This window comes from Glossina fuscipes, unplaced genomic scaffold (assembly GCF_014805625.2).
Source record: "Glossina fuscipes isolate IAEA_lab_2018 unplaced genomic scaffold, Yale_Gfus_2 88, whole genome shotgun sequence".
NCBI classification, from domain to species: domain Eukaryota; kingdom Metazoa; phylum Arthropoda; class Insecta; order Diptera; family Glossinidae; genus Glossina; species Glossina fuscipes.
Window position 1 is genome coordinate 2,114,684 of NW_023998442.1, and position 20,623 is coordinate 2,135,306.

The 20,623-nt window shown below is 34.1% G+C and overlaps 1 protein-coding gene across 1 annotated transcript in view; it reads right to left on the reverse strand.

Moving 5' to 3' along the window:
* Positions 1-296: 296 nt before the first annotated feature.
* LOC119638370 (dipeptidase 1) overlaps positions 297-20,623 on the reverse strand; it is an 81,350-nt gene continuing 61,023 nt past the window's right edge. The window contains exons 7-11 of the mRNA XM_038035123.1: positions 18,088-18,264; positions 17,742-17,826; positions 17,477-17,552; positions 15,822-15,960; positions 297-601 (exon numbers count right to left, since the gene is read on the reverse strand). Of these exons, the coding sequence (XP_037891051.1) occupies positions 494-601; positions 15,822-15,960; positions 17,477-17,552; positions 17,742-17,826; positions 18,088-18,264 (585 nt within the window). The 3' untranslated portion in view covers positions 297-493. The remainder of the gene's footprint in view (positions 602-15,821; positions 15,961-17,476; positions 17,553-17,741; positions 17,827-18,087; positions 18,265-20,623) is intronic.

A 20,623-nucleotide genomic window follows, 5' to 3' on the forward strand; every position in this document is an offset into this window, starting at 1 on the left:
GTTTTCTATAATTTCAAATTTTTAAATTTAAATATTAAAAAAATTGAATATAAAAAAAATTTTTTTTTTTTTATAAAAAACTTATCCGCTTTCACTATATATTAATTTAAATATTTACAGACGTTTTCTTCACAATTCATTTTTATGCATGTATTTTTTTTTTTCTATTTTTTCCTATCCTTTAAATATTTACAAAATATTTATCTATAATATTTTGGCCAAATTTCTTTAAAAAAAAAAAAAAAAAAAAAATTGAGAATTATTTGTTGTTTTCTTGGTTTATTTATTTTTTTTTCCATTTGCTCTTCTTGTATTTGTAGTTATTTGTGGTTTGTGTTTTCTCTTATTTTTCCTTTTCTTTTTTTGGTTTTTGTTTTCAATTTTTCTATAAAAACTACAACGATATGAAAGTAAAGACAATATGGCTGTTAAAGCCATTTGTTACTATACATGAGTTTACTGTACAACAACAATTGTAACTAAAGATAAGTAATCACGTTCTTGGTCCTTGATAACGACAATAGGATCTGCCCATAATATCCTCTGGTGGAATTGACTGGTCAACGGGTGGTATTTTTAATAGTTCCATTTGATCACGTACCTGTTGAAAGAATGAAAATGAAAATGAAATATATATATTTATATATATATATATATATGTATATATAAATGGAAAAAAAAAACAAAACGAGAATGAGAAACATGAAAACAAACAAGCAAGTATTAAAAATTCCAATAATAAAATAAAAATAAATAAATAAACAAAAGCAAGAAAACAAAATAAACTGCAAATGAAACACTTGGCTTCATCTCTTGCGCTTTATATGTAAAGCAAACAACACTTTAGACAATATGTGAGCGTTGTTTGTGCATTGTTGTGTTGGTTGGACTTTCAATGTAATCAGTGTTCAAAAACCGCACTCAAATGCCTACAGTTTATATATATATATGTATATATATATATATGTATATGAAACTCATATCTTCATAGTTTTCGGTATTTATTTATTATTTTTTGTTTTGTGTTTATTACGTTGCTGTTAAGGCCATTGTTTTGCATTACTGTTAAACGATTTTTAAGTTTAGAGTAGTTTTTAAAGTTTTTAATTTTTTTTTGGAATTCCTACTTCAACTCTAAGCAAAAAAATTTGTTTTCTCTATGGGCTATAGTAACGCGCTCAACGCGTCTAAAGCTTTCACTTGTTTACACATAAACTATGTTTACAATTCGCTTTCCCTCCCCCTATTCCTCTCTCACTCTGTCCTTCTATTTCCATCTCTTTCTATCTAAAAACTTTTTCTGCATTTCTATTTAGCAAACAATCGAAATAGTTTTGCTTTGTTTTACAATGAAATAAATAAAAAAAAAAAAAAGAAAGAAGAAAAAGAGAAAGAGAAAGAAAAGAGTTTAACTCAAGCATTTTTATTCGGCATAAAAACCAACATATTTTATTAGTTTTAATTTAATGGAATAGGCAAAGATTTCCTCCATACATGCTCGCACACGCTGGCAACCAAGACAATATCACTGCGTTTCACATTTTGATATCAAATTTTCTACTGCCTTCTGTTTACATAAAACGTGTCATTGGTCATTTGAGTTCAGCTATAAAAAGTAGAAGCACAAATTTCAAGTTTCCGTCGAAACTTTAGTTTACTATCAATATAGATAAATAACCTGGGAAAACTTTTCAATTCACAAGTGGTTAAATATTTAAAAAGTTTTTCTTTATGTCTGTAATTGAATTTCAAAAAAAAAAAATAAAAAAAATAAAAATTCTTTCTCTTCAAACTTTTTCAAAAAAAACAAAATTACACAAAAATATTATCAAAAATTTAGATAACTATGTCAAAGAAGTAGATCGAGAAAAATTTTTGTTTTCGATATTGATACCAAATAAAAAAGTTCTCTTATTTAACCCATAAACAGAAGTAAGTTTTGAAAACAAATTCGTTAGCAAGTTGTTAGCATTTTAAAAGATAATTTCAAAAAAAATTTATTTAGCAAAAGATTGCCCTTGCAAGGTAAAGCGCATCTACTATCATGCACTGATTTGCATAAGAATTATAAAGTCGCTGTGTGTGTGTGCGCCATGGCTTTTCTCAGCTTCCCTTTCATAGAAGAACGTTTACTCTATGAGCATAACAGCACTATCCAGACAAATAATGCTTAAGCGACGGGTATCGATCAAAAAGTATCGGGAATGAGGTATTCATTGTGTCACAATGCTTGCAATATATATGAGCCTAACAACGTTACTCAGACAAACAATGTTTAAGAGATAGGTATCGATCAGAAAGTAACAGGAGTATTGAAATCATTTTGTCAAAGCACTTGCAACGCCAAGATTGAAACTCGGGAACGCCATAGAGCACATATATTCGTTCAACATCCACAAAATTGATTTAAGTACAACGAATGGTAGGTTATCGAGAGCTACGTGTAAGTCTCGGTTAGAAATCACGACAATAAAAGACGAGAGAAATGAAACACATAAGTCTGGAACACCGCGTAGTGAATGAATGCTTAAAAGACCACTTTATTATCATAGCTGCTAAGATTGGATTAATAAATAATTTGTAAAGTCGTTGTGACAAAATTGATTGAAAGTTTTCGATCCTTTCATTTCGGACATTATACATTCGAATGTCATTTGGGTTCTTTACAAGACTTGAAAAATAGTGTCTCGTCGCAAAAGTGGAATTAACTCGTAAAATATTGGTGGAATGATTTGTTTCGACTATCAATGTGAATTTCCAGACAAGTATGCATTGGTCGACTTACTTCCAATTTTGGCAATCAAATGCCATATCTTGCGACTGGCCGACATTATTACAACGAACTAAGTCGCGACGGACAGTGAGTCACGAAGGTCCTTCAAAATTCGCTATTGCAGTGAGAAGCGTTGGTGATGTGCAACAACCGATAAAGCAAGCACGACATTTGACAAACCGAGGTTGAGGCAACGTTTCCACCAGCAAATTCAAAATATTCCATAATCATTTAAGCGATAAGAATGTTATGTTCTTTGGATTCCATCTCATTTGCAAAAGAAACACGAAAAGGTGCTCCCGTCGATTGGTGCGCGCAAACACTCAAGGAATCCAATTATGGGGCTTCAAAAGACGTACATAAAATCGCAACAGGTTATATGTCTAGGCTTGTAAGCTGCAAAGTAAACAGCAGTCGAGGATGCGGATACTCCAAGATGAATCAAACATATGTTGTTCCCGAACTAAACGCTTGTTCTTTTATTTTATCTTTTTGGGAAAAATGGGTCAGCAGTTTGGAGGAAAGCAATCACTTTTTAACAGAGCACAAATATTTGTCTGGCGGGAGTCTTAGCTTAAACCAGGAAAACAAATAAACACTATCGAATCGTTCTTCATCAAGACAATGCAAGCTTCCACATTTCTGCTCCAAGAGTCGACCATTTTAACACCTAAAAAATCGAATCATTTGGTCATCTGCCGTATAATCACGATTCCACACCCAATGCCTCCTTTTTGTTTCCGAACGCAAAAAATTACGCGAACAACGATTTCCGCGTTGATGAGAAGAAGCCGTTGATGCATTCAAACCCTATATTTCATTGCTATCTCATGCGATATGGAGTAAATGCTATGCAAATGGTTCTAAAACTAAAGCACTTTTTAATGACAAGTTACTATTATGTCCATTATTTCAATTCATTCAATTTCAAGTCATTCGATTTCTTAATTTATGTCATTTTTTGTTTTTCTTGGAAATTGCCTTTTGAAGAAGTGAGCATCACTCAATTTCTTTCTTTCTTTTCCTTTTATTTTAATTGTAATCAATCACACAGATGATGCCACTTGTGGGTGTGGGGGAGAGAAAAGTAATGGTTGTGCTGATTCAGCTTGAGGGTAACAGCATCAGGAATGATGGCAAAGACCTCTATATATAGATTATTCTAAAGGTACTATTATGTGTGGGCAACAACTGGGCAAATGAGTAAACTTCCCCAACTTGAGATTAGTGAACAGAGCTCGTTTATTTTTAAAGCACCTGGCTTGGCAACATATATGAATAAGCATAGCACAGGGCAGTCCAAATTACGCCGATACTCAAGAAGATCAAGAGTGTTGAGCATAGGTTATTGTCGCTTATGCTGTGGGGAAAAATCGTGGTGGCAGAGTCTTCTAGTTTAAAACTCGTTTGATAGGTAAAGACCTTCTTAGATTATGTACCAAAAAATTGCTATTGCTATAATGCACGAAGCATTTTTTTTTTTTATAGAATGAGCACAACACTAGTAAAAGTCAAATAGCAAATCACAAAAAAAAACCTAAAACTAACCCCTATGTGTCCCGTTACATCTGTACGCGAAGTTATTATAATTCCTGCTCAGAACGGTGTCCAAGCACAAGACGTGATATATTATTACACGACCGCGACTACTATGCTGGCTTTTCTCTCTATCCAAAAAAAGATATTATGTTTTCTTTTCGACCTAAATTATTAGACATTTATCCATGAAGATATTATGATTTCCGTCCTTATCTATAAGAGTAAAGCACAAACATCTTTTTTTTTACTATGATGAAACACGATGACAGCTAGAAAGAAGAGGAGGAAAGAGAAATAAATGGGGAAATGGTGGCCATAATCAAGTGGATGTGTGGCAAACCTATAAGTGTTATGGTTTTACAGAGAGAGCAAGGACTATAGCTGCGGCCAAAGAAAACTTTACCATCCTCGAGATTTTAATCCGCGAACGCTGACTTAATCCTCGCGGTTCCTATCTATTCGACTATTCAGGCGGATAATAAGTCACTCTTCCTACATATATGTATATCCCTCTCCATTACCAGTAAGAATTCTTCATCAGGTGAGTGCTGGACATGAGACCACCAAAAGATAAGAAAGTAGTAAAGAAGAAGGAACGACACCAATTACACTACATGGTGTTTACAAATTGTATAAACTTGCTTGGCACGGACCAGCTAAAAATCGCTGAATTGCAGCCTGAATTATAGCAAGAGACATCTATTTCAAGTGGCTGTTCGTACCATTTGGCTTTGCTTAAGCCTGTCGAAGTTTGACTATGACGCTTGAGGAAAGCTCACTATTCTCAACTAATTGAGCTGTTGGTGAGCAAACCACTAACAGCTTATATGGAGTAAAAGTAGAAAATTTGCATGCATCTACATTTAAAGGCAAATTTCAAAACATCTAGCTAGTTTACTGTAATGGATACTTTCCAAGCTACTGGTGGATTGTCGCTAATAACAAAAAAAAAATCTTATGTCGTTTACACATCTATCCGTAAACGATGTCTGTAATGAAACTTTATCCGCTTAATAAAGCTTAAAGGATCTGAGTGACTTAGGACAAACTCATCGCCCATCGTTCTTTTAACACTTATAAAGATGCTCGTCACAAATCTACACAAAATCATTTGATGGGTTTATATACGGCGTATCACACATTTCATATTTTCATGAAAACATTTAAACGATCAACATATGTTTGAGTGATGCTGATGATACATGCGATGGAAATATCATTTGTTTGAACCATAATATATTCTCAGACAATGAATATTATAAGTAGGAGTATATTGTAGGTATTTATCTGCGTATATTATATGTGTATATATGTGTATAAGCAGGAAAAGCCCTTTTATTTTACAGATATTTATCCAAACAAATATCTCTTGAACAACTCCTGAAAAATAAAAAAAAAACGATTTCTATTTTCTATTCAAAAAGATAATTCAATGCAATGGGGAATAGGAAGCAGAGAAAGAAGGAGAGAGAGAGAGAGAGAGAGAGAGAGAGAGTAAAGAGTAAAAGGTATCTTAAGAGCCAACGCTTAGACCACTTATTTTTAAGTACATACTTTAACATCTATCCATGGCCACCACTTGAGCTTGAACAAATGTGCAAATAAGATTCCATTGCAAGCCACATTTATCTTTTTATTGCTTTTGAAAAGAGCAACCGTCGGCAATGTTACATACCTAGAAAAAGCGACGGGTGCATTAAAAGAAACTTGAAAGAAAACTAAAAGGCGAGCAAAGAATTTTCAACAGCAAGAGCAATAACAAGAAAATATATGGCATTATTTTCACTGCATTGCAGACTGACTGAACACTAAAATTACAAATGCATATACACGCATATATACGCGTCTAAAAACGCATATTCTTTAACCAAGAGAGAGCACTCACTACAAATATAAAAAGAACTTATAAAACTATAAAAGAAGACATAGAACAGAGAAAGGGCGCACATACATACAAAGGTAGAGTAGCTTTGTATAATATCGTACATATATGTATAAACGTTACAATCACACATACTATATGCGTGAATGTTTTATAACAAAATCATACTTTAATGCTTACAACCAACAAGCTCTTCATAAGCAGTCACAAGAAAGTAAAACTCAACAGGAAGGGACAGAGACAGAGCGAAAAACATAAAGTAACGTACACAAGCAAACGCAACAAATCACAGATTATACTTTCTTTTCTATAATAGAAAGAAAACAAACTCCAGAACAATATATGCATTCATATAACATACGCACATAAATATATTTACACACACATATATATATTTATATGTACACATATGTATATATATATGACTTTTTGTAGAATGAACGCTGCAAATAAATGCATACTTTTTAATTGCAGACTTTTCTCCATAGTTTTTCATTTCACTTCAAGTCAAAAGAAAAGTTTTTGGGCGATAAAGTAAAAGTAAAACAATATTTATGTTGATTTGATGAAATTTATACGCAGCAAACACATCCACGTACAGCCTCCACCGCAAGAACGTTTAATAAAGATTTATCGTAACTGTGTTATTATGTCTTGTGGCGTGTATATCTTTTAAAAAATTTCAAATTTAAACGAAAGAGAAATTTTGGGTCAAAATGAAATGCGAGTGCACTGCTAAAGTTGAGAGCGTGACTGATATGAAGCTCTTTCTTAGACTTGACTTTCACTCTTATGACGGTGATAGCGTTTTTTTCTTTCTTGTCCTTTTTCGAAGAGGATTCTAAGTTCTTGCAACGTACCTTCACTATTAGTTTGCAATCTGTTCATTCGTGTCTCCGTCCATCGCTCTAATCGTCCTTTCTTTCATCTTCTTCCAACTCCGATTTCGCTCTGTTACCTACAAACTCGTGTATCGATCAGCCTTCGCCTTCCTCCGGGAGAAAATCCACCTCTCTGATTCTCTAGCTGTCTGCTTGTGCATGCTTATCTATCTGCCTTCTCCATTTGCCCGATGAATGTCGACACGTCTGGCCATAAATCGACATGTATATTCCATCCTTTTTCATTCAATCAACATTTTACCCTTCCAATCCTTTTACTCATACTCCTTTGTCTCCGCATGAGTAGCCTACCAGGTAAGAATCTCGACTACTAAGTTAGTGTTTGCGGATTCAAATCTGAGGTGCGGCATAGTTTACTTTAGTCGTGGCTGTAATGCGTACTCAGTCGATAACGATGTAACCTTTACCGATTGTGTAAACCCACTAAGATGCGGCTACACTTTATTTTTTCTGACTTCTTTCTGAAGAGTACCCTTTTACACCAATACCGGACATGCCGTAGGTAGTTGGTCGAATCAAAAAAAAAAAAAAAATTTTTTGCATGCCAATCCGTGTGCTCCTTTACATGTTTGCTTGCCAATCTGCTCGCTTAGCCGCCGTTTTACCTATACACGCTTTACTCCGCTCGACCACTTTTACATCGAATTAGAATCATTGATCTTCGCGTTATTTTCAAGGGGCTGAGACGAACTTGGAACAAATTTCAAAACAAGATAGACTTTAGCTTAGTACGTAACCGTCCACATTGTGTTTGCCCCATAGCTTAAGAAATCTCTCGACGCACATGAATTGTCTTTTAGCCGCGCTACTTTTTCTACACTCAAAGAGTGTCTCTTCTTTACCTATATTTAATGTAGACGATGTAATGATTAGATGCAGTGCAAAGGGAAGAAGGTTTCTCCCCATCCAAGCAAGCAATTTTTTATGATTTTAGAGAAAGCAAAACATTCCGAACACAAATGAATCATTTAATAACTTAAGAAGTCCTGTTTATAAGAGAAGTAAGGTGTTTGACATATTTCTTGTCATATTTGCCCGCTTGACAATACCAGCTAGAATTAAAAAAGGCTTATATGTAAAATGGGAAACGAAGACGCGCGTCCACAATGGGGGTGGAACATTACTCACTAATGAAAGCAACTTTAATTCTTGGTCCGATTTGATTGATTTTCGAATTTCACTTTGACCATCAGTGAGAAGTGATCAAAAGGATGTCATGTTGCAGAGGTTTATTCCTCCTGGATACTCCGAGCTATTTGGGAAATCTTGTCCGCGTAATGTGGTGGGGATTAAATGTGGGTGGCTCTACCAAATAATTCATTTTGTAAACGGGACACGAGAAAAGCAATACGTAAAGATTCAACAATGACATTAAGTCTTTGAATGATATAAACAAATCTGTTTTAAAACAAACCGAAATGAGCTCTGCCAACAAACAACGGGATAGTAAGGTATTTCCATAGATACTCGTATTGTGTGTAGATTAAGAAAACTCGATCATAGCAGACACAATATTTTATCCCAGTTAGTGCATTCTGTGTCCAAGTGAATCATCGAAATAACACGAAGTAACGAGAACATTATCATGTCACTATTATATTAATTCCATGACGTATATGAGGCAAAAAGCGACAATAAAGATTCATACCGATGACGAGACTCAGAGAAGGTCATCTATAGATAATTTACTATACTCACAAGATAGACAAAAGTCAATGCAATGGTAGTTAAAAGTAAAGCTAATAGTTATACTACTTCTGCAGATAACACTTTTCGTAGGAAATTAGCGGTAGTGCTTAACCAACACATTTGTGGAGATAAATAAGAAAGAAATGGAAAATTTTTGCAAATTTAAAATTGAAATTTACATAGCTCTTAGGTTAGCTTAAGTTCCGCTTTTTCTTTTTCCTTGATGCGGCAGCCCACAGAGGAATCATTTCCTGTATCGCAGTTAGACTTACCCTACAAATGCAGATGCAATCGTTTTAATAACATTTCAAAAGCAGTAGATTTTAATTACAACCATCGCAGTTAACCTTGTATATTTTTGATATACATTTTCGGTTTGTTTAAACAGTCGGCGAAAGGGTCGAAATGCTTCTGAATATATTTCAGCAGAAATTCACGTTATTTTTTCGAAAGATTTTTCTACATTTTATACATTTCTTTTTTGTTTTTCTTTTTTTTTTTTGTTTTTTTTTTTTTTTTTGAATTTGCATTTTTAATTATAAATTTATGAATTACTTGATAGTTTTTTTTTTTTTTTTAGTTGCTTTCTTTTTAAACACGGCTCTCACACGTACTGCAGTCGCTCACTCATTCATTCATTTACGTATTCTTGCATATGTTTGCCTTTGGTTTAGTTATTTGAATTAAATGGATGGTTGGATGGTCGGTTGGTTGCTTGCTTGCTTGTTTGGTTGGCTGTTTGCTTGGTTAGCGTTAGCTGACTGGTTGGCTAATTGCAATGCATGTACATAAAGCTTATATAGTAAGCAAGCCGTTGAGTGTTATTACATAACACATAAGAATCTCAATCATAGTGGCCGTCGCGTACTTGGTTGCCTATGTATTCGGCTGGTGGTGGTACTGTGTTGATTATTACTAAAGTTCCCCTGAAATTTATTGCCTCTCTTACTAAATTTACACAAGCTTACATATACTTATATATATCTACATATATATATATATATATATATATATAAAACACATTGTAAACTGTTGAGCAACAAAAGTGGTAAAAGTAATTAAAGGCTATGCTGAGTTTTTCTTTTCATTTTTATGACTTCTTTGCTTTCACTGAACATAGGGATGAATATCTGCACATTTCTTTAACAATCATAAAATTAGAAAAAAAAAAAAAATAAAGTCAAAATTATTATGTCCAAAAAACTTTCAACCGCGGAAAACTATTACAATTAAAATGCTTAAGAGCAAGTGGAAAATTATCAGACATTTTTATCATTTTTCTTGAATATAATAGCACTTCTTAACATTTTCATTTTGATCTGATTCGTCAGATTATACGAATGTGGGGAATAAAGAAGTCAAAAAAAATATAAAAATTCCCAACAACAAGAAAAATATGAAAAAGTTGCTGCCTCATAATCGTTAAGGCGGCTTTTGCTATTAATGGCAAAACTCATGATATTATAATGCTGCTACGCCAGCGCTCAGTGAATATGCAATTAATGCAATGGAGAAAGAAATAAAAACTAAAAAAAAATTAAGCCGAAAACTATAATTTTGTTTTTTATATGGCTTTGTCTTGTATCTTCACTAATGCCACTAGTGCTAGCAGCTCCACACTATGGTTTTTACAAAATTTCTCTTTCGCTAGAAGAATTCCGTTTAACATCGAAGGCATAGAATTTGCATTTTATTGGCAGACAAGCAAACATTATATTCATTCTTCCCTCTCTCTCCCTCTCCCTCACCCTCTCTCTATCTCTCTCTCACTGTCTCTCTCTTTTTTTCTCTCTCTCCCTTATCCTCTTTCGCTCTTTATTCGTCTAGTTATAAATTTTTACGGCCTAACATTTCATTTATAATTTCCTTATAACAATGGCGTGAGAATTTTTTCTTTAGTTTATTTGAGAGGTTACGACTTTCTTATACCCAGCATCCAAGAATAAGGATATGTTCATTTTATTAAAATGTTCACAACACTGAAATATAAGCTTCACAGATCCATTAAAGTGTAATAAGTGTTTGCATGTAGATTGGTCTGCGATATCTGTTGGTGGAAATAAGAAAGTAATGCGGATTAAATTTGATGCCTGTGACCTTTCTGTACCTACGATAACAGTTTTTCCATTTAGTGTTATTGAGTGATTCAGTGCAGGTAGACGCTAATCAGGGAACGCTCGTAATTGCATTTTCAACATTAATTATTTTTGTTGTTTAATTGAAATCTGCTGCTGAAGCCCATCAGAGATTTTTACAAGCTTATAATGAGGCTAGTCCATCTTATCACAATTGTGGGTTTTGACTTCAACGGTTTAAAGGCGGTGATTTTGATGTCAACAATAAAGAGCTGTCTGCAGGACCAAAAAAGTGCCAAGATAAGGGACTGCAAGATTTATCGGCAAGATCCAAAGTAGGAAAAATGGTGGAATTGACCAGAAATGACTTTGCTTGCCAAGGAAAAAAAGAACGCACTCCGTGACGTATTGTGAGTGGCGATGAAAAGTGATTCTGCTTCGAGAATTCGAGGTGCAAAAAGTCATAGGTTAATCCAAAAGCGGAATATTCATTGGCATAAAGTTGTGCTGTGCATATGATGGAATCAGTCATGAGTAGTGTGTTACGAGCTGCTGAACCGGAATGAAACTGTTACTGTAGACGCCTAGTGACGTCAATTGAATAAGTCCTCCAAATAGTCAAAAGAGTTGTCAAACATACACTATTGCAGCTCGAATGGGAGGTTCTGGCAAGCGTACTCACCTGACATGGCGCGTCTTGATTACCATTTGTTCAGATTAATGCAGCATAGTTTGGCTGCGGTTATGTTTTGAAATGCTCAAGAAGGACGTAAATGGGTCTGCTAAATCAATATCGTTTTTTTGACGCGGTATCGCCATGTTGTCAGAAAGACAGAAAGCGGTGTAGATGACGCAATAAATGTTTTTTTTAAATGAAAAAAATGATCAAAATACATACAAGCGCTCTTGGTCAGTATCAAATCGTGAATCGAAGTAGCCATGTCTTTCTCTGCATCTGTCCGTCTGCGTAATATCGAAAATATAAACATGTCAGCCTAAATTTGACAAAAAATGTGTAATGTCTTGCTCGGAAGTTGATATTGAAAATCATACACACGCCCATATGTGCAACATAAACTATTTTGATATGATAAAAGCCTCTCTATTTGCATTATGCAGAATATAGAAAAAAAGTCGCGTCCACTGAGCAATGTGGAGTTTAGAAAACTTAGTTTTTCTTTGAGACATTTTTAAAAAGAAGATGTTGGACATAAAAGATTCGCACACAGCCGGTTGTTTTATGTATAAATTTCTTTTACTTGTTTCCACTAAAGTACGTAAATTTTTTTTTATGACGATTGTTTGTTTTTATGACTTCAATCTTTTCATTTATATTTCTTTCCAGTTCAATTAGTTAAATTATGGAAAAAGAGGTGACGTTGGTGCAAAAGGCTTAAAAAACAAGTTTAATTCCATTTATTACCCACTGAAATATTTACGTGTCAAAAATGAAGCAATATAGTTAGAAAATGTCATAAAAATCTCTTTAAAAAGAGAGTTTCTTCCATTAAGATTTTCTGCAAATACTTTATTGCGCACCTCATCAACCATTTGTACTTAGAAACTGTAAGCATCACTGGTGCAAAAAATTTAAGCGGACTACAATTATAATGCTGGGCATAAAATGTTCTAATGAATATATCGTCACTCTTCTAGGATATTTGTAAAATTCGCGCATTCTCCTCTGCAGTTGCACATCACTTATGGTATCTTGAATCTTGGCGTGTTACCAATATTCTGGAAATTTTCAAGAGGTTTTTTCCAAAGTTTGTATTTAGTTATAGCTATTGTTGTTATTGCTTACGGAGCCGACAGATTTGTTACGCAGATTCACTTGGGCTGTACACTGTGTCATGTTCCTTGTCAATGAGTTTCAAAAGCATTTTGACTCAGCTAAGAAAGTCGAAAGATCCTTGCGGACGGATTAATATGTGCTTAAGAAGAAGGAGAACAATTAAGTGTCGTTGGCAGTCTCGGGTGTCTCCCATAAAAGGAGACAAATAACAAGTAAAAATCCGATTCGAATTTTTGAATACCTTAAGCTTATCCATAACAATAACAAGATACTTGTTGGGCATGTCAGTTAGTCAATCGAAGCTGCTTTTGCTTTGTAGGCGGCAATGTGTTGCGCAATATCTACACCAAGTCTTACATCAATATGCGCTACGAATTGTAAGTTACACGTTTTGCCTACTTTGGACGCATGCCTGCGCCGGTTAAGCCCATTTCTTCAGTAAGTTCGTCACTGTCGCAATGGAGTAATAAAGAAGAGGAACAAGTTTAAGTTCTTATATCAATTGTTGCTACCGCGACTATTCCCACAAGTATATGGCAAACATATAATCAAGTGGACGGACAAAGAGTAGGCCAAACCGCAAGCTGGTGAAGAATTCGTACACTTGATTGTATCCAGAAAAAATAAAAGCATAAATCCAGCAGGTCCACGTGAGTCAGTGGTAAGAAAATATACAAAGTTTTTTGTATTCTTGCTAAAGAATCAGAAGCTGAAGACAAATTTCGCAAAAACGCTCGCTTTTAACGTTTGCAAGTTTTTTTTATTGTTTAATTGAGACTTATTTCCACGAATGTAACTTAACGTCTACAGTATTGGTAAACGAAATAATTAAGAACAGCCAACTGCCGCATAGCCAAGCAGGCATAGCAGGTTCAAATCTCAGTGCGGTAGGCGGCTGTAGTGAATGACCGATTGAGCACTAGGCAGCGGCCGACCACTATTTCCTTCTCATTCTGACCATTATCCTGACTCACGTATAGGGGATATATTGAAAACCTACATATTAAGGCAAATAATGAACAAGATGTATTTGCAAGAGCAAACAAAAAAAGATGTTCACATAGTATTACGAAGAGATATGTTGAGCTTTTTCTGGGACTGGATGAGAAGCCGCAGGAAATGCGATTTAGTTATTAGCCGCTGGTGCACTATCTTGATGAAAAATTCTTTTCTTTTTCCTGACATCCGCTGTAAGTAATTGTCGTTCTTGATGACAAACTTCTCCCGCGATTTTTCGATACCTTTGGCTGCCTTGGAACCGAAAAAAACTAAACTCAGTCCGCAGTTTGTTGTCTCGAATAAGCTGCTTTACTCGAACCTCTGCTGCCAATAGATCCTTCTGCTGCTGTTATATTGGCTCCCAAATAGCTCTTCAAAGAAATTTCTTTCGACAAACGAAAATTTCGTCATAACATTCTTATTTTGATTACCTTAACTTTATCAGTGCTGAAGAAAGGAACTCATCCGCGTTTGCACCACGTGAACTCAATTCGAATCAACGGTTGCCAAATAAACATTTCACCAGGACATAAGGTCAGTTTTATTCCTATTGAACGCATACAATCCGTTATTAGATTTCGTTAAATGTCTGAATGGTCCGAATTGCGAATTATACGTACACGGCATCCATCTTGCTGACATATCTTTTATGCATAGAATTACTTATTTGCGTTTCGCATAGTTTTAATTGAATTGAATGGAATTGTTTTGAAAAATTGTCTGCCAAAATGAAATGATGAAGATTATCGATCATTTCGACTTCTTGTATCAATACATTCCACAAGAATTCATCATCTATCAAAACTATTGTATCGATTGGCTTGTAGCTAAATGGATCACAGCTGCAGGAAACATTTCAAAAAGAGTTTAGTGTCATAATCGATACCATTTAGAGTTGTTGCGATTATAGAAAGGTTCGAAGACCGTTGACTTTCATTTGCAGAGTTTATGTTGAGATCCTTTTATAGGAGAGGGTCTAACCGACCTACGCTGGAACTTGGAGAATTCTTAGAAATTATGTTCTGACTTGATACCCATTCTTTTACCCAACTAATCCCGAAAGTATTTATCTCTTATCGGAAAAACTTATCTTAGGCAGATTTTATTACTATCATCTAACCCTTTATCCGTGTTTCGCAAGAAGGAAATTATACGGTCAAGGCAAAGACTCTGAATCAATTTAGAGCATACGAGATATTTAGCCAACTACGAAGGGTTTTATGGAAGCGTCGCAACCTAAACATAATACGATAACGAAAATTCTGATAAATGAATAATTTTTATTTTAATAATTTCGAAAATTTTTTACAGAGAAATAAATGTATACAGAATAAGTTCGTAGAAAAGAACAATGTTTTCCGTTTTTTTCAAAACCAAATAAATCTCAGCTTATTTTACAACAACGCACACACACACAAGTCAAAATATAAAATAAATTCTTTCTCTAAGTAATTCCAACCGGTCATCATCTAGTCATACAAGCAGATAATCATTAACTATTCCCCTTACGTATATGTGTGTGTCTGTGCAGAGAACATAATATATAATTTTTATAAAGCCGACATTTGGACAGGCTGAGTTTTTTTCCCACCATTAAATAGTCAAGAAGAGAAAGAGAGCAAATACAGGAAATTCTATCACACAACATAGTAGACTTTTCTTTACAATTTCCTTTAAAAGAGAATATTAGAAGAACCAAAAAAAAAAAGGGAAAGAAAATAAAAGAAAGTAAAAAAAAAAAAAATAAAAAAAGTAAATAAAATAAAATAAAAAAAAAAAAAAAAAAAAAAACAAGATAATATAAATAAATAGAGAAAATGTCGGTTACTGGCAACATTTCCTGTGCCTTTTTACTCGAACAGTAAATATTTATTACTATCATTGTTGTTAGTATTATGATGGTTAGTAGTTGTTACATTGTTGCCTGATTGTTGGGCTAGTAAAGCTATATCTTATGACAGCCATTTGTTACCTTAACAAACCCTGTCATTCTTACGCTAGTTGTATATTTTCCTGCCTCTAAGTAATGGAATTATTATGGCTTTTAATTTAACCATTTATCAGTCTAGCTATAAATGTTTTGTTGTTGGCATAGACATTAGATAGGAATTTAGGCCATTGAAATTATCATATAAAGTGGAGGAAAAAAAAATTTTTCAACACTTACCGCTTCAACTTCCTTAAATACACGTATTAAATTTTTACCAGCCAGCTTAGCGATATCCTCCTCTGACCACTTGTCAGACTCGAGGAGAGACGCAAGTAAATACGGATACTTGGAAACATCCTCCAATCCTTTGGGTACACTTAATATGTGCAAGCAATTGTTACAAAAAGAGAAAGATGGAAAAAAAAACAAATAAAACAATTGTTATGAAAACAAGGAAGCGAATAACTTTTGCCTACACATTTGTAAAAGTTTAAATACCTTTGCCTGCCTGCCTGCCTGCCTGTGCATGCAAACTTGGAAAATATAATTTGCGAATTTTTTCTCTCTACATAGTTCTATTTACTACTTTAAGAAGCGGATACGTTAAAGCAATTTGCAATGATCTTCAAAGTTATCTCTATATAGTCCTTGACCGAGGTTTCCTTCACTTGTTTTTCTGCACTCGCGTGAACTAAGCAGCTCATCTCAACTGGTCCCTCAAAAAGGCTTTAAAAGGTAAACGTTTAAAAAGTGGGCAAATCATGTAGGGCGTAGAAACAAATTTCTTCTTTCAACACTCTAGCAATGTTATGGAAAAGTTATTAACGGATTCAGTTAAATGCTTATAGTTCTGTTACTTTATCTTTAGATCGGCATTTTCCCGTTTTCTTACATTTATATGAACTTTTCCAATTCTTTGGTAATTCTTGGATATACACATCACGTAAGTAGGAGGAATACACATCACAATCACACAAGTACAATCATCTTTGATCAAGTCTATTTATCCGTGTCGGTCTGTCCATCCTTTTGTGATTATCTTCGTACTAACTTTGTCACGCTATTTTTAACTGCCAAAAATGCAAAGTAAATAACTCCACATTGACGTAAAATTTTAAGTCGAATTATCTATGTTCATACGTCTGTGTGTGCGCTAATTCTTCCGGGAGCTTATATTTGTAAAGAACTTTACGAGTCCTTTGATAAATCGTAGAAATTCGAATTGTGTATCCCTTAATCAGGGCGCAATAATCATGTCAGTCCATCCATCCGTTCTATAACTTCATTTTTATCTCTCAGAAGAACGCAGGAAATAACTTAAATTTTAGGTCAACTTATCCATGTCTATCAGTCTCAACGTGCACGGATTCTCCCGGGAGCTTACGTTTGTATAGAATTTTAACGATCCTTTGATAATTCTCAGAAATTCAGATAATATGTCCCACAATCAGCTCATGATTAGAAGTTGTCTTATCCACATGCGTCCATCCTTCCGTTTTTGTTTTATGCTTGCACTAATCCTATTACCTGCGTTTTACCTCTCAGAAATAGAACTTCCGTCCGCCCATCAGTGCGAAATGGACAACTTCAATTCGGAGGTATATTTCAAGTTAACCTATCGTCCGTCCGTGCATACATTTCGCCATTCTGCCTTCATGGGGTATTAACAAATCAGCATTCAGTTCTATGACTACTAATCGACATCCATACGTGCATCCGCCTAGGTAATCATTTATTTCTAATTATGTAATCTATTAACTTGTCTGTGTTTTTATCCATTCATATGTTTATATCTACGACTGAAAACGCCCTCAAATACGTCAAGATTCCTATATCTCCTTTAGAATACAATAACGATATAATAAATTCTTGCGTTAAACTTTAAAACTTACAGATTTACACCATCGTAACCGGCTCCTATGCCCACATGATCAACACCAGCTACTTCGCGTATGTGATTTATATGAGCTTGAAGTATCAGTAAAATAAAAGTAATAGAAAAAGTTTTCTTTATTTATTTATTTATTTTTTTTTTTTTTGTTTTTTGTTAATTTTATACAAAACTGAAACTGACAAAAAAATAAAAAAAAAAGAGAAGCACACATACATATGTCATGAAATATGTTTGTGCGCCCATATCTGTATGTATATACATACCGACAACATCGTGCAGCGTAGCCTGACCGGAGCAGCTAACAAAATGCGGATAGAAGGCAACCATCACTAGGCCACCATTTATGGCCTTGAAGTTAGTCAAATATGAAATTAATTAAAGTGAAAGAAGGGCAATGCGGGAAGAGAGACAGAGAAGAATAATACACACACAAACACACACACACACACACACACACACACGCACACACACGTACACAATCGCGCGTACACCCATAAGAAAAGTTATTATAAAAACAACAAATTATAAAAAAAGTTTTTAATATTTTTTTCCTTGTTTTTATACAATATTTTTTTTGTTTTTGGTTTATGGGATATATGGTCAACTTACAATTCTTTGTAGAACATGGTCGGGTACATTGCGCGAACTATTACAAATTGCATGAGCAGAGGAATGCGAAAATATCACAGGAGCTTTTGAAGAACCTAAAGCGTCAAGCATGGTGGGCACCGAAACGTGTGACAAATCAACAATCATACCCAAACGATTCATCTCCTGTACAACCAGCTGCAATTGGAGAAAAAACAAAAGTATACCAAAAATGAAATTGAAAAACCAGTAATGAAGCAAAAAAAAAAAAAAAAAAAATAGCATGAAGTTATATACGATTCAAGCCGAATATTTAATATCCCCCATTAATGCAAACTACAGATATATTTACATCCGGAATATTGATCGTTTATCATGTCGTGCATAATTTTATAGATCTAATAGATTTACATACATATTAAAAACGTAAAAAAGAGACTACAACTTATTTAATATTAAGAAGAAAAATAAAGTGAATGAGTTGCATCTTCATCGTCTTCTTAATACTCAGTTTAGGTTTTAGGTAATCGGACCAAGCTTTTCTTTCCTTAACAAAGGCGATGGGAAAATATCCGAAATTAAATTTCTACTTCTGGACAGATAAGCAAACAAGATTGGCTAATAGTTTTGCAAGCCAAACTGGTCTTATATTTCCGATTAAGCTGATCAATAAATTTTTTTAAACAAAAGGAAGGACAAGGTCTGAATATAAATTTGTTACTCTTGGGCAGACAGACAAACAAGCAAATATTCCGATTCAGCTGATATTTGAATGTTTGTAAACAAAAGAAAATCTGAAGACATATTTAAACTTCTGGACAGACAGACAAGCAAAAGTGGGTAGAAGGCTTTTGATTCGGCTGATAATTCAATTTTCCTTACCTAAAGGGATAGGAAAAGATTTCAACATAAAGTTTTACTTCTGGACAGACAGACAAGCAAGACTGGCGATCACGATCTTAAAGAGCTTAAAAACAATGACATTATAGTTGAATGGTTTTAGATCACATGCAACAGCAAAGTTGATAATAAAGATTTTTTAAGCTTAAAGGTACTAACAAAGCGAACATAACCATATATGAAGGCTACTACCAAGTATAGTAGTCTATCCCATTGACATTCGAACCTCGCGAACATAGACTTAACAGTCGCGAGTCATTTCCCCTCGAATATGCAGCATCCTTCGACGATGAAGTGTTAAATCGCTGGCCGCTAGGCTTTATTAGATCTACAAAGCCTATGCGTTACGAAAATATAGCAAATCTGATATAACCAGCAAAACCACCGATATAAAGAAAGAATTTAATCATAAGAAAATGTCAACTTTGTTATTACTGTTTCCTTTTTTCTTCGTCCTCTCTCTTTCTCTCTCTCTCTCTCTCTCTCTCTCTCTCTCTCTCTCCCTCTGTTCATATTACCAAAGTGCATTTAAAGATTTCATGTGCTACCGGACTCTCGGCTGGTATATGCCAACATTTTTGCAAAGCGGTTAGCCGGTTGCCGTTAGCTGATGTTGATGTATTGCAATGGCAACAAGAGCGTTAAGAAACACATCAATATTACATGGCATGGAAGGCAAAATAAACTTAAACTGGATGTATATAACAAAGAAAAATAACAAAAAAGTTAAAAAGAAAGAGTTTTGGTAGCATAAGTAAATAAATTATCCAAGGAAAATTCTCTGTTAAGATAAAGTCTACAGAAACAGAACGGCTATAACAGCGTATAACGAGAAAAATAAGAAGAAATGTCGCAAAGAGTAAACGAAATATTATTAATAAACTCGTTTTTTGCTAAGGGATATATGCACATATATATATGTATATATATATATATGTATATTTGCACATATACATATATATATATATATATATATATATATATATATATTTAAATAAGCCCGAGTGAATGCGAGTTTTCCGGACAGACTAATATGAGTACAAGTTAAGATGGGGTCCGAGGGCCAAACACAAACATATAATTCCTTAAATAAATCCAAAGTACAAACATTGACTTTTTCTATACGTATTTACTTAATAGTATGTAATGCATTCATACAACAACATAATTTATGCCTTTTGTAGATATATTCACGGATATACATAAATGAATGAATGGATGGATGCCTTACTGAATGGTAGAAAGTTTTTCTTTTTTTTTGTGTACGGATTTATTAAGTCTGTAGGTATAAAATAAAGTGAATTGAAACTTTTTGTAAATCGTTTTAATGAAAATTCTACAAATCCTCTCTGTCTCTCTCTCTCTCTCTCTCTCTCTCTCACCCTCTCTCTCTCTCTCTGCCGACCGCTTTGCAAGCCCCCGGACTGACTGTCTCTGATAATTCTCTACACCAAGCTTTCAGACGTTCAAATAAAAAACGAAAATAAAAAAAAACATTAAAAAAAACGCGTATAAAACATATTTCTTCTCTTCATTTATGAAATTCAAGAGAACTCATTACTGGCTCTTCTTCATTTTGTATGCTTTTCATCATTGCGTGCCTTTCATGGAAATGTTTAACGAAAAAATAAGAATAATAATAATAATACCATAAAAT